Source organism: Vigna unguiculata, chromosome 3, assembly GCF_004118075.2.
Source record: "Vigna unguiculata cultivar IT97K-499-35 chromosome 3, ASM411807v1, whole genome shotgun sequence".
In the NCBI taxonomy this organism is placed as follows: domain Eukaryota; kingdom Viridiplantae; phylum Streptophyta; class Magnoliopsida; order Fabales; family Fabaceae; genus Vigna; species Vigna unguiculata.
Window position 1 is genome coordinate 18,974,154 of NC_040281.1, and position 15,048 is coordinate 18,989,201.

The 15,048-nt window shown below is 32.5% G+C and overlaps 1 protein-coding gene across 1 annotated transcript; it reads right to left on the reverse strand.

Moving 5' to 3' along the window:
* Positions 1-6,712: 6,712 nt before the first annotated feature.
* Positions 6,713-13,897, reverse strand: LOC114175104 (protein TIC 22-like, chloroplastic). The gene is made up of 7 exons (XM_028059863.1): positions 13,454-13,897; positions 13,295-13,369; positions 12,150-12,206; positions 7,456-7,515; positions 7,278-7,358; positions 7,171-7,206; positions 6,713-7,012 (listed from the first exon to the last, which is right to left on the reverse strand). Exons 1-7 carry the CDS (start codon positions 13,835-13,837, stop codon positions 6,932-6,934), a joined length of 774 nt encoding a protein of 257 aa, XP_027915664.1. The 5' UTR covers positions 13,838-13,897; the 3' UTR covers positions 6,713-6,931.
* Between the last annotated feature and the right edge of the window lie 1,151 nt (positions 13,898-15,048).

Below are 15,048 nucleotides of genomic sequence, written 5' to 3' on the forward strand. Positions count from 1 at the left end.
CTTCATATATTTCATTATAATTAAAGACTAGGATTTCAGTGGTATCTTTAGGTGTTTATATAAGCACAAAATTTCTCCAACGTAAGACACATAAAAAATTCTACACTTCTCTTCCTTTTTTTCATTACCGTGGCACTCACGCAAAAAATTGATCACCTCACTATCCTCTCAATTGAATTTGCTCTGTTTGTGGTCTTGAAATGTAAGTTCTTTATTCTTCTTCTGATATTGTTTATGTATTCACATGTTTTATTGAGAATAATAAAATTAATGGATTGTGAATCCTAACTTTTTTACTTGTTACAATATCGCATGTTTCAATTGAACCACATATTTTCTACATATTCTTGGTACTTCTGGACTTTTATTCTTTCTAACCTACCTTTCATACACCAATCCTTTTTATTATCTCATATTTTCTCATATACATTAATATTCTTAATTTAAAAATAAAAAAGTGTAAATTATAAAAATTTCTATAATGGCTAAATATCATGCAAGTCTTGGATTTACTTGATAATTGAAATTTTTTTGTCATGGTGAATCTCGAATTCCCTTGATAACTAAAAAAAATATATTAAAATTTAAAATTTAAAAGTATCTATTAGTAAATATTTTTACAAAGAACTACGTAACCCTAATTTCTCCTTTTGAAGGAGAATATGTGGGGGCAATGTCAATCCTTGTCGGCCCAAAATACAAAAAATTGTTTTATCTTTATTATTTTGTATGTGCATTATTTTTTTTGGGAACAAAAATATATTAAAAATCTACTTTTATTTTGCAAACTTAATTAAAAGGAATCGTCTTAGGAAGCATGTTGTGGGATGGTAATATCTTCTCCACCGTAACCGACTTCCACACCCGAATTTGGTTTCAAAGACTATTTATTTTTTAAGGTTTTTCTATATATTTCCATAATAAACTATGATGACCATTTCTCTGTATCTTTTAAATTATTTTTGCCATCCCGCCGCGATTTCAGTCGCAACACCAGTGCCACATGTCAGTTTGTGGTTGTGTTATTTCTTTTTATTCAATTAAGTCCTTATATTCGTTAATTTTGTTCAATTAAATTCCTATATTCATTATTTTTGTTCATTTTAGTCTCAATTTTAGATAAAATTAATCAATTTGTCCCTTTTAAATTGACACGAAATTTAATATCTTTTATAAATATTTTACTAAAATTTTGTCTAAAATTGACATTTTTTTATTAATTATTTTTCTAAATTCAATCATAAATTATTAAATTTAATTATAAATTGAATATAATTCTTAGATTTAATTGTTATATAGTTTTCCAAGTTATAAGAACATGAGATCAAGGACAGACTTTTAATTACAATCAAATGAGAATCTCTCATGCAGGAGAGTCACAATAAAGCTCACAAAGCTCACTTCACATAGTGAAGAATTTACAATGGTATGGTTACACTCCACCCAATAACACTCTTTAACAAAGATATATATGACAATATAATTTCTCATAGTGTTTCTCACTCTCTTTTCTATTTTCTCTTCAAAAATGTTTTGACTATTTCAACACTTCATCTTTCTCTCTCGTCTCTTCTCTCCTCTTCTTATCTAGGTCTTGATATATATAGTTGTGCTTGTATCACATAAATATTGAAGTAGAGTTAATTCTGAACATCTTCATGTCTTTTGATATCTTTAAATATTTTATTCATTCTTTTCTTTGGAAGTTCTTGATAATCAATCAGAGTGTATTACTTCTTGTGAATTATTAACTTTTTCCTTTTCAACCTTTCAACAATTTGAATTTTGAATATTATAATGTTGAGGCTTCAATCATCTGGATATTCTCTTATCGTCTTCAATTTGCAGAGTCTATTTCATGTCTCGTGATTGGTTGATATTAATATGACAATATTTTAGAATAATAAATAAGAGAGGAATTTGAAATACTTCTTGAATAATTTGATATGTGATTAGTGTTATGGATATTCTCTAAATATATCTTCACCAATATCTTCAATTATCCCTAGTTTCCTTATTCTGTCTTTCATCAAAATATCTTCAAATAATGTTGAGACTTGTTGTGCAATTCTCTTTATCATCTTAATCATCAATTTTCAACGTTCATATTTGTTTGATCACTTTGCCAATAATCTTGATCACCTTGTGATGGTATATAATGCTTTTGTGCCATTCTAACCTTTACTTGCTTGATCAATTTGATACTTGTTCAGTACTTTGACTTTTGACTCATTTAGTCCTTCTTCCAATTAGATCTTATGATAGAAACTCGTCTAGTATTCTTTGTGCGCCTTTTGCATTGACTCGTTTAATGCATTGTGTTCACTGTCTACTTCGTACAACATTGCGATTGAAACAAATCAAGGATATGTGCATTGCCTAATAAGAAGATAAGTACATGCAACTATTAGGATACTCCTTATAGAAGAATTATAATTTATTGTTGCATGGAGTGCACTAAATGCATTTTTCTGTCGGAAGCTTTTTACACAAAAGGAAGGGATTAAAAAACCTTGAAGTTGCTCAACAACTAGAAACAGATTCATAATGGCTACTTTCTTTGAAGCCTACAAAAATCAATCCAAGAAGAATAAGAAATAGAAGGACTATGCTCTGTAGCATTCAATCTAAAATTTTTGAACCAACAAAAAGGCTTCATAGAAGGACATTATTTATGTTCATTCAGCAAGCTAAGGACAGAGCATTAAATCTCATATATATCAATAGACAATCACCCTTTTAAGTGAGCAATTTTTGTGATCACCCTCTTATATATAAACATCTTATCTTAGCCACAAGTGATAGTTTGGCAAAGGATACTTAGTTATTAGCCCGAAGTAGCTGTTATTCAAAAGATACTTGGTTTGTGAAAGAATATTTGCTAAAGCCAAAAGTGGCTTGTAAAAGAATAATTGAATGGGATCAGTCAGAAGTGGCAGAAAGCTAAAATAATGATTGATTTGTGGCAGAAGTTATTGTGGCAGAGGTTGTTTGGCAAAGAATATTTTGTTGTTCCAGGAGTGGCTTGTTAAAAGAGAACTCAAAAGGGAGCCAAGAGTATATACAAACACAAACAATACTCACATTGTACTTTTGCAACATTAGTATACTTTCCAAAACTCAATTAGTCGATTGAGAATTGCCAATAGTCTAGAATTCATGTTATTCTGTCTTTCTCCTTATCTCTTTGCATTGCATGTTATTTCCACCTGAACTAACTTAAAATGAGAGTTTTTGTAAGAATACATATAACTAAATCATTTTTAAACAAGTGAATCAATTAGGTGTTTAAGCTTTGTTTGCTACATTTCACTTGAGAAAACTATCATTAACTGATTACTTAATATATAAAACTATCATCTAAAAATTATTCATTAGATGATATTTGTAAAAAGAGCCAAAAAGTTTGAAAAACACAATTCAACCCTCCTAAGTTTTTCATGTTTTTCATAATAAGGAATGTGATGGCCAATATATTCGCAACTTTTGCTACAAAGCTTGGATTGAGAGATGCACTATACATAAATGTTGCTCAGAAAAAAGGTGAGGAATTTGATGTTCAATACATTCATAACTTTTGGAAATTGGTTGAAAATAAGTATAGGGTTTACCTTGAATTTTTGTTGACTTGATGTATATTGATACTTTGATGCATTATAAATTGATGGAAAGTGGTTTTAAACAAATCAATGAACAAAAAAGAAAGAAAAAAAAATGTGTTGTTTGATTAAAAAAGCAATGAAAATAAATAAAGGCGTGAATGTTAGATTTTAGCTTTCTACTAATATTTTAACTCAATCCTCATTGATCCCTTTTTCTCTTTGTTTTATAACTTCTTATCCCTTCTTTGATCCTACCCTTCTTTTGATCTTTAGTTGCAAATGTTTCAAATAGAGTAAAAAAGAGACATGTGAAGCTTATGATAATGTTTACTTTTGTGCCATGCCTTTGAATGTAAGCACAATCTAAAAAACTTGAGAAGAGTGATACTTATACTTGTGAGGATTTTACAATTCTTGATCTTGTTGGGAATAGTCCAAGTGTGAGTCAAAAAGTCCCACATTGGATAGAAAAGACAAAGTTAAACACTATATAAGAATAAAGACCCATAACAACATTGCCTTAAGGTTTTGGTGTAAAAGTGGTGTCTAAGGTCTTATATGTGTAAGACTAATGTCATATAACCATATAGAACCACAATCTCCCAATAACCATATGCCATAACCATGCCCATAACCCTATATGAAAAAATATATAATCTATCAGTGGTATCAGAGCCGATGGTTCGGAGTGACTGACCGCATAACCACCACCATAAACAAAAAGGGGTCACCGATGTGACTGACCGCATAACCATAACCAAAGGGGTCACTCATACCTGAAGGGAAATATACCATATGAAAAAGAAAAAAAAATAAGGGTGTACATGAACAATTTCAATTAAAACTCATTCAGGTATCAAATTAATTTTTGATGTCTTATATGTTCCTGAGATTACCCAGAATTTGTTAAGTGTTGCTCAATTGTTAGAGAAAGGTTATAAGGTCTCCTTTGAAAATAAAGTATGTGTGATAAAAAATGTAAACAACATAGAGGTATTCAGAGTCCACATGAAAGACAAAAGATTTGCGCTGGATTTTATGAAGGAGGAATTTGATACAAAGAAAGTGAACATGAAAGAAGGATCAAAATTAGAAAATAAATATCTTTGGAAGAAAGTAGATGTCCGAGTGAAGAAAGTAGATGGAGGTTCACATTTTAATATTCACAAAAGGTCCAATGCCACTCCAATGAAATCCACACCGAACAAAGCAAAAGAAGATGATGCTGATATAAGAAGAAATATGAAGGATAATGCCAAATTGAAGAAAAATGTGATGCCATGGAAGAAGGAGAAAAACAAATATTGCAAACACAAAAAGAGGAGAAAATCAAGCATCAAAAGATGGAGAATCAAATCTGAAGATATAAAATAAACAGATATTAAGCAAGGAGGAATGTTGAGAATATTACTTAATATCTTTTTTTATTTAAATTAGTTTTTAGAAAATATTTCAGTTTTAGAAATTTGTTATTATTTTAGATTAGGAGTGAGATATTCTAAATATTTTATACTTGATATTTGTTATATTTTGCTCTATATATAGAGTATATCAATAAAATACAAAAACATGTTCCTCCGTATAACATATCACATATATCTCTCATATTTTCAAAAGCCCAAAAATCCCAACAGATCTATGACTTAATTTGATTGTAGTTCTTATTTACTTTTATGTTTCAAACAAATTGTTGATTGTCTTGATACTTTTATGTTTCTTTAAGACTGATGAATGATTCATTTTCTCTTTTGTTCACAACATTTTCCTATCATCCATTTGGAAGTTTGATTTCTTGTTTTCATTTTTCATTGCTCATATTTTCTTTTCTTACTCTTTTTTCATCTGCATGGAAGTGCAAAAAATTTAGAGGAAATTTGATGATACATATTTTGTGAACACATTTAAAGATTTAGTGTACAGTAAAAGCACTTTTTATATATGCTTTATTTCCAATTTTTCACTCGTTCATTTTCAATAACAATAAATTGGATTTAATGTGCATATTTGCTTTAATTTTGTATTTAAATTAATTTGACATTTATTCACTATTTTGGTCATAACTTCACTTCACGTAGATATTATTTTTTGTTAACTCCAATTTAGATTCTACATTTCTGGAGCTTCAAAGTAAACACATGCTTTGGTAGATTTAAATTTCCTACCATTTTCTACGATTTTTAAGTTAAGATAGATTTATTGATAATTTTCAAAAACAACTTCTGTGGATTTAATCCTCCTTGTTTTAATTTAGACTCTTATAATAAATTTATGTACCTAATTAGAACCCACGTCTAGAACCATGTTTACTTTAAATTTTTGAATATATATAACTTAGATATACTATAAACATGAACAAAAATATCATTTGTTTAAATTTCCAATTATAAGAAGTGTCTCTTTCCTCTTGAATTTCATTGACTCATCCTTTCTTCTCTTATCTAACTTCTCTATTCTTCACTATCAAAAAAAAAAAAAAAAAACTGATCTTTAAAGATCAAATCACATAATGAAAATCAAGCAAACTAGAATGTGTTTTCCTTTTCTAATTTTGATTTTGCACTTTGTAATTATAATTTACATTTATAATGTTAGAAACCAAATTAAAAATCTATTAAATCTTAGATTTGATGATTAAATATAAATTAGATTGAATGATATTTTGAGTTAATTTGTATAATTAATTTAATTGGTAAACTAATTAAACAAATCAAATTAAATTTGTTCTTTTCTTTTCTACTTTTGATTTTGACTTTGTAATTATAATTTGCGTTTATAATTCTATAAATTAAATTAAAAATCAATTAAATTTTGATTTGATAATTAAATTTAAATTAGATTAAATAATATTTGGATTTAATTTGTATATTTAATTTAATTAATAAGTTGAGTAAGTAATTTAGGTTATTTTAATTTATATCCGAATCTTACAAAAGAAATTATTGGATTCTTAAATCTATAAATTGACTTTTACCTTGTACTGAATTTCATTTTTCAACCCTTAATTTATCTTCTAAAATTTGACTTTAAGTTATACTTCATATTGCAAATTAGTAAAGAAATGAAAATATTTTATTATAAGAACGAAATAGAAAATCAACTTGACAACAAAATTTGGTGACAAACAAGTTCTTATAGCAGTGATAAAGATTACAAAGTTCTTTAAAACCTACTTGACAACCAAAAACTAAAGTAGAAAACGCAAAGTCCAATAACATTTAATATTGAAGACTACAAGAGTTTGCACTCAGAAGTTTGTAGTATGCACAAAATCTAAACTGTTTGTCATACCTAGAAGTATAAAACATGACATGAATGATCATCATGATGCCCTAATGCTCATTGGAGTCGTCAGAAACATCAAATCCAGGAGGTATAAAAATAACATCATCCCAGTTCGATGTAGAATTTTCCTGCAAAAATTATCATTTTAGTCTTGATTTACAAAATAGATTTCATTACACATTAAAGGAATACAGATAATAACAAAAAAATCCTTCGACCAAAAAGGGGAGTAACAAAACCAATCAAGTAAATGTACGCTCTCATCTGCTGTAACTTTGACACTCACCCTCATTTCTTTTATTATATCCTCTAGAGTGGCAACCTGAAAATAAATCATGGGTTAGTCCTATGAAACAATTAGTCATACATTGAAAGGTGTCATGTAGTCTATACCTGGATATCCCCTCGTCTCATAGTGGGATTTAATCTGTTCTGATCACGGGCTGCCGATTTCAGTGTATTTTCCAAATCCTCCTGTGAAAATTACAAGATGTGAAAAATAAAAACAAAATCTAAGCTTCATTTACAACTACCTAATCTCAAATAACTCAAAGCCGGAAAATCAACACACCTTTCTGAAGAAAAGTGGACGATATCTCTTATTCTCGTTCTTCAATATCAGACTTCTGGACTGAAACTCGCCAATATAACAATTCAAAATCCCAGTAAACGGATTCAAGCACGAAATAAATTAAGGTAACAGGATCAGTTGAAATGAAGCGCAGTCACTAATTATGATAAGATTAGAAGAATCAGTGCTCCAGACATACTCGTAGAACAACTCCAGTTACTGTCTCCCACAAACATAGCATCAACTCGATCAATTTTCTTCATAACACAAGCATGACAAAGATGACAAACATGGAAGCACATAAAGTTCAAGATATAAGTCGTACGTGTGAGTTGGACACGTTTGTGTCAAACAGTTAAAATGCTCCTAAGTTAATTTTATAACTTTTTTTTTTTAATTTTATATTTCATAAGTTTACCAACACATTTGAGAATGGCAGGTAGATATATGATAGCCCTTTGGTTACAATGACTTATGGTAACTTTAAAACACCAAACCCTCGATTTCTGTTTTTTGTTTTAATTTTATACTTGATACTTCATTTTGTATTATATGCCCATAATTTTTTAAGTGTTATATTTGATTATCAATGCTATTGTATAAGTGCCTCATATCCTTGATTTACTATAATACCTCGCTATATAAATAGATGTGCTCTCACCAGTCTTATCTTTGCATGAAAGCAGATAAAGGAGGTTTAGCACAGTTTAGAACTTAAGGTTTGCATCTTTTAAATGAAAGCAAAGATGCTGAACTGAAATAGGATCTTTGCTGACATATGGTAAGTGATAAGAGTAAGTCATCCATGGTTCCAAAGTCACAGACAGAACATTGATGAAAGGAATCATGGTCTATGAACTTGTGGTTGTTTAACTAATTTCAAGTTTGATAGAGACAAGGCTTCAAGCATGTGCGAGCAGCAATTTATGGGTGGCAGTAAAGTGTAAGAATTTTAGACAGCTTGCAGTTAGGAATTCATGGATAGAACACAAGAAAAATCTAACACTTTTCTTTCTGGGAGAGAATGAATACGGTTTATGTTCAGCAGAAGGCAATGACAAACAGAATATGAAAAGTAACATCAAGAATCAGTAACAAGAAAGAAGACTTTGCTCATAAGCATTCTGCCAATGATTATCATTATAACTTAAAAACCAAAGAAAAAAAAATCAGAGATTCACAATTCTCAGCTATATTAAATCTCAGCATGATTCTGTTATGGTCCCCGTTCATTAGATCTAAGTGGACTTGGAATCATCAAGCATAACGAAATGGTATTAACAGGTGACAGTTATCTGCCAAAATGTATTATCTACACAAAATAGTTGACACTTGGTTCTTCAGTTTAGATAAACCTTACCAAAGGTATTATTTTAGCAACAAAGTTTGGTTAATCAAGAGACCATAGCACTTAATAGTTGACTGTTTCAAATCCTGATTAGACTAGAATTTCTAATATACACAACCAGAGATGTCAAGCAAAGGTTGAAATTAGGTATGTGATTCTTTTTTTTCTGTAAGCAAACACGATGTGCTCAACGACTCAACACAAAAAAGTACCTGTAGCTTTTAATTTTTTAAAGCTAAAAGAGGCTCTACCTTAAACGTGAGAAATAAGGTTTTATGAAATCTATAATTTTAGATAATGTATGAAGAGTGTCTTGTTTTTATTTCTAGCCGAGCCTTATTAGGTAAATCACTGCTGGGCAGACAACAAGCATATATGAGCTACATAAAAACTGTTAGAATAAATAATCTTAAATAGAATTTATTGTAAAGGTGTTGTGTGCTCTGTGCTATACCTAATTCATAGATATATATCTTTTTAGATTCTTTTCTCTTCCTCTCATACATTGTATATGATCTATCCAAAGTTATTATAAACGAGTTCCAGCTAAAGGGAAATTCATACTCTCAAATTCATTATCAATTAATTTATGTTTCTCAAGTTAGTATTAGAGTGGGTTGGTCCAACACTGCCTATCTCTTCTGGCAAAGGAACTGTGGAGCAGTGCCACCCAAACCTAGTGGTTGCACACCCAAATTCCGCTCAATGCGTCATCCACCACCATTGTTGCCCTAGATGCGTGTGTCTCACGTGCCACCTTCCAATGGTAAAAATCTGTCCAGACCACCATAATTTGACTTGTCAGAGCACTTTGAGTCCTTTTCCACCCTCTACTCTTCATTCTAGAACCATTTGGAGTCTTCTAGTCTTGATCACGGTTTCTCTCATTTGGAACCCTAGGTTTCTCGATTGTATTACAGAACTATCCTTGCCTCTAACTTGTTCAACATGTCTTCAAGGATTATCTCCTTTAACATAATTTCTACTTGTGAAAAAGGAGGCTGTAGCACTAGAGAAGGGTGTTTTTGCGGTAAAGGGCATCCAAAATGCACATATTGCAAAAGAATGTGTGACAACCAAAAAAGATTGTTACTCTTTACACGGCTTTCCTAACAAGGCAACCATTATTTCCAAATCTTAAGTTTATGAGCCAAAGTTCTATAATGAAGAATATCAGGATTATCTCAAATTTAGGTGCTTCTGATCACATTTCATGTAATGTTTCATTATTTTCTTCTATTTTTCATCCTAAAATACCTATTGTTGTTACTTTTAGCCAATAGATCCACGGTTAATTCTTAGGGAGTTGGTCAAATCTCCCTTTCTCCCTCTTCTTGCCCCTGATGGTCCTTTAAATTTAATTTCCTTAACGCAATTAACCAATTTTTTAAATTGTTCCATAACCTTTGATGTTAGTTCCTTAGTTATATAGGAGCATTTGGAATAGTGAAAGACATTAATCTAGAGGACTCTACTATCTTGGTAGTAGACCATCGATATCTTGCTTAGAATCCCCATCTCCAAAGCTTTAGCATGATCACTTAGTTCATCCACAATTATCAAAAATAAAAAGGATGATTCAATATGAAGTGACAATCAATTTCAATATGTTTGGTCCTCTCATGGAACACAAGATTAAAAGCAATGTGTAGAGCAACTTGATTATCACACTACATCTTCATTGGTTGAATGTTGCAAAAAACTATTTCTTGTAGGAATTGTCTAACCCATATAAGTTCACATGTTAGGGATGTCATTGCTCTATACTCTGCTTCAGCAAATGATTGTGCAACAACATTCTGTTTTTACTTTTCCACAAGACTATATTCCTCCAAGCAAAACACAATATCCCATGGTAGAACGTCTATCCATAGGAGAACCAACCCAATCAACATCACTATATTCCGCACCCGCCACCCGTTATAAAAAAAGCGGCCGCCATGGCTGCCATAAGAAACCCACATCGCCACCGCATTTGTATGGTGGCAGGCTAAAAAAACATCCCCGATTTACGCCATAACGCTGCCATAACCGATTTTTAATAACACTGTTCCTGAACAGCAGATTGAGCTTCAACCATTAAAGTCACCATGTCATTGTCAAATTGCTTTAATGAAGCTAGTCGAATAGCCAAATCATAGAGGCGTTGGATATCATTTGCAAATATATTTTGAGCATTTTTCCAAAAAGAATGACATGTTTTAAAGGTCCTAAGTGTACTCAAAATATTGGGCTCTACCGATTGCCAAAGTAGAGCACAAAGCTGAAAATCAGTTTTCTTCCATTGTTGAATTCGATCTTATCGTACTAAGCTTTTGTCTCCTTCCAAATGATCATGAAACCCTTGGCCAAGGAACCAAAGTTCCACAGATGCAGACCAAGACTCAAAAGTTTTTCCATTTAATTGTTCGGAATTTATGGAAGTAGTACTCGAAAAAGATGGTATAATCCCTGCAGACATGATAAGTGAACAGTAGCAAGTAGACTATTCGAAAAACAGTAGAAACGACACACCAAGGGTTCAAGAAAGAGAAACTTAGGGTTTTAGGGTAGAAAACCCTAGGAGACCCACCAAAAGGCTGTGAAACCAGAAACGAAGGACAAATATGGACTCAGTGCTTCAGCGAGTCTGACGAAGGTGGTCTTGAGAATATCCAACAATTGGACACAGTGCGTGAGACTCACACGCCTAGGGTAACAACGACATTGAACGACACGTGTGACAGAGAACGGAGGCATGACCCCCGGGGTTGGATTGTGCTCCTCGAGGCGACTCAAACCCAGGTGCTGGATGGCAAAGGTCCGGGGAACGACGGCGGAGGACAGCGGCAGATAGAAGACCAGTGACAATTTCTTTGACAAAAAGGTAGAGCAGGATCGACCCACTATGATACCAACTTGAGATTAAAGTGAAGAAGACTTTAGAGTGAATTTGAAAGAGTGAGTTCTCTCCTCTTAGGTTTCCATATTTGTAGTAGTTTAGATACATTAGATACAATGGATGAGAGGAAAGAAGAGAACTCTAAAAGATGCTCCTAGGAACTAGATCTAAAGCATGCTCCTAGGTACATGGTCCAGCACACAGTATAATAAATCATATTTAAGAGTATTTATTCTAACCGTAAGTTTGCACGCATGTGCTTCATTGTTCACCCAATTTAGTAAAGTTGATACTTCCCTCCATAAACAGGTAACCAACATAAAAACAGACTCACCACTTGTGGGGATAAGGTTGCATGGATCAACCTTCCCCAAACCCAACTAGGCGGGACCCTCAAACATTCCTTGAATCCTCAATTTTCAATAGCTTACAATTAAAACACAATTAAAAGGCTAAGAGAAAAACCTGGAAAACTGGAACACCAGAAAAGCCATTGGAAGCAGAGCCAGATTTTTCCCTTTCCTACAAATCACAAGCATACATTATCATTGCTGAAAAGCTCAATGGACAATAGAAAGGTAAATAGAGTGACTCTACAGGGATTACAAGCAATTTTCAAACTTCATGTTGAAGACCTCACATTGACTAGAAATATGACCAAATTATAGTATATAAAGGAGTGCAAATTTTATCTTACAATCGAATTTTCTAATGTTGAGTCAGACTTGAAGTTCACTTTATAAAATTGTATCAAAGTTTATTCTAACAAGGTTTGTTGGGCTTATTTTGCCACCACCACTATCGGACATCTTTATTCCCATGGCATGGAAAAGTGTGTTAAAGATCACATTAGAGATATGACTAAATTCTTACAATTCAGTTAGTGAGCTTGAATTAGGCATGAAGCCCACTTTTTAAGACTTCACACATCAACTAATTTTCAATATACAAGAAAATTTTCTAAGAAAAATGTATCATATTGGCTAACTAGACCAATGTAATAGACAAAAGAGTCGTACAACAGAGACATCAAGCTCTAATTCAAGGAATTAGTGAGAGCCAATCTATAATCTTGGTAAATTTATTAAGAAACTTTTTATCAACAAAGTAATTTTTCCCTCAAGGATGATTTGTCACCATAAATTGCACGCAAAGTACTAAGAGAATATAACTCGAAGATTTTTGTATTATCATAATCCATCATAATGTGAAAGTACCAATGTATTTTTGTATACTTCTCTTCAATTTCAGAATCAATGTATTTTCAAATGAGATATAACTTATCTGTATCTGTGTTCATAGGATATAAGCCATTAGAGAATTTTCAAAACTCAGGTCTCCTTTAGACAATAGAACTAAGGTTTTAAATTACTGTCCCATTTCTTGATATTGGGGAAAATCACATACCTGCAGCCGCGTGGTTGCAGACATTTCCGGTCACATTGCCATCACAAACACTTAAAAAGCCTTGCATTTTATTGGAACTAACGGTAACATAAAAGTTTTAGATGTTTTACAGAGTTTTAGGTGGGTGTTCGCGGTCACAACTTTGAGTCAATCCACCTAAACAATTTGCAAATGGTAAAAACAATAACGAATAAACGACTCACTTTGAGAGCATTCTGTATTTGAGAAAACTCCGGTATCAATCTAAAGGCAACGCCGTTCACCTTGAGCTGAAATACCTGAAGAAACAAACGCACCTTGAGCGGAAACACCTGAAGAAACAAGCACTACACAAAAATAAGCGGATGAGAAGAATGGAGGACCTTGTTAAGCGCAATGGGGACGACTTTGGAGCCCGCGCGAGCGTGAGGTTCGATAAGCGTGACCTGGCTGAGGAGCGCTTCGGCGTCGTCCTTATTGAAGCAGAAGAGACCAAGGTTTTTTCCGGCTGAAGAGCCCGAGACCAAGAGAAACTCTTCCGAAGCGTTGCTGAGGGCGTAAACGGGTATGCCCTCCAAGCGCTCCTCGATTGCCTCGACCGACATGGGCCTGCTCCGGCCCGGTGGGGCTATCCGGGCCCAGGGCGGGCTGGTGCGAAGGGCTGGAAATGAGCTGCGGTTAGGCTGGAGACGGGTGAGGTTGCCGAGCAGCTTGGAGCAGTGGGCCTGAAGGTCCCCTAGGGCCTTCTGGAAGCCGTCCAAGCTCATGTTATTTGAGTCTGTGCGGTGCAAAGAACACGATACTGACAAAGTGAATCAAAGCTGTGTTCATAGACTTATTATACCATTGAAAATACGAACTTTACGTATTTGTGTCAATTTTATTATAATAACAAATGTAATTAAAAATTAAATATCATGACAATTATTAAAATAAAAAAGTTAACTGAAAAAATAATCATAAAACAAATACTTTTTTCTTAACTCTTCTAATATTAAAGGATAATTTTTATTTATTATAAATAATTTTTCATAAATGATAAAATTAGTAAAATGAAAAGATAATTATTATTTATTATAAATAATTTTTACAAGTAATAAAATAAATTATGTATACAGTTCTATATTTTTATCTAAAGGATTTCTTTTCTAGTGTACATAATTATTTTTAAAATTTATCTAACTCTTTTTTAAATTAGAATAATTATTTTATTATTTTTATCTTTCACTAATAATATAAATTTCAATGTAAAACTCCGTTTCCTTTCTTTTAAAATACAAAAGTCAGCACCACAAACTAACACCCTCACGTTTTGAACTTCTCCCATTTTCTCTTTTCTCTTCCTCTCCAACATCTCATCTTTTTCCCGTTTCTCCTTATGTACGGTTTGCTATACAACCAGAGAAAGGAAGCTCTCCCACTTTGTTGTCTTAGTCAATCTCAAAAGGTATCTACTCCCTCTTCTCGTGGGTCAATTCTCCATCACATTGCAAGTTCCATCTTTCTTTTGCATGTATTTTTAAAAAATCTATTCAAAGCGTCTATTATAGAACGTGAACCCAATGGAACGTTGGGTCATTAATCTCAGTTGTGTTCGTGTTTGTAGAAGACGGATAACACCCTTTGTCTCCAAAAATCCCCCAATGCCATACGAGAACCTCGAAAAAATATGAACACCTAAAGTCTTCAATTAGGAATTGTAAACTTGACACTAATATGAAGGTTTGTTTTTGAAACTTTGAGGTTATGGGTTGTAGAGTTTAAACCAAAAGGGAACTTTATCGATTGTCGACAAAAAGTTAGGAAGAAAGCAAAATAAAACCTCCCTAAACACACACATTTGGTGGGTGTCTTCGTGAGTGCAATAGAATGGAATTAAGGTTCTAAAATGATAGCAAAGGATTGAGATCGAAAATGGGAACTTCCACAATTGGGATAGAGATTGGGTAAATTTGAGTCCAAAAATGGAAAGTTCAAG

Excerpts from the sequence above, each read along its gene's own strand:
- LOC114175104 (XM_028059863.1), bottom strand. The coding sequence starts at position 13,837 with ATGAGCTTGGACGGCTTCCAGAAGGCCCTAGGGGACCTTCAGGCCCAC. Across the intron at positions 13,370-13,453 it reads TCCCCATTGCGCTTAACAAG|GTATTTCAGCTCAAGGTGAA; the intron begins GTCCTCCATTCT and ends TTGTTTCTTCAG. Across the intron at positions 7,013-7,170 it reads ATATAATAAAAGAAATGAGG|GAAAATTCTACATCGAACTG; the intron begins GTGAGTGTCAAA and ends TAATTTTTGCAG.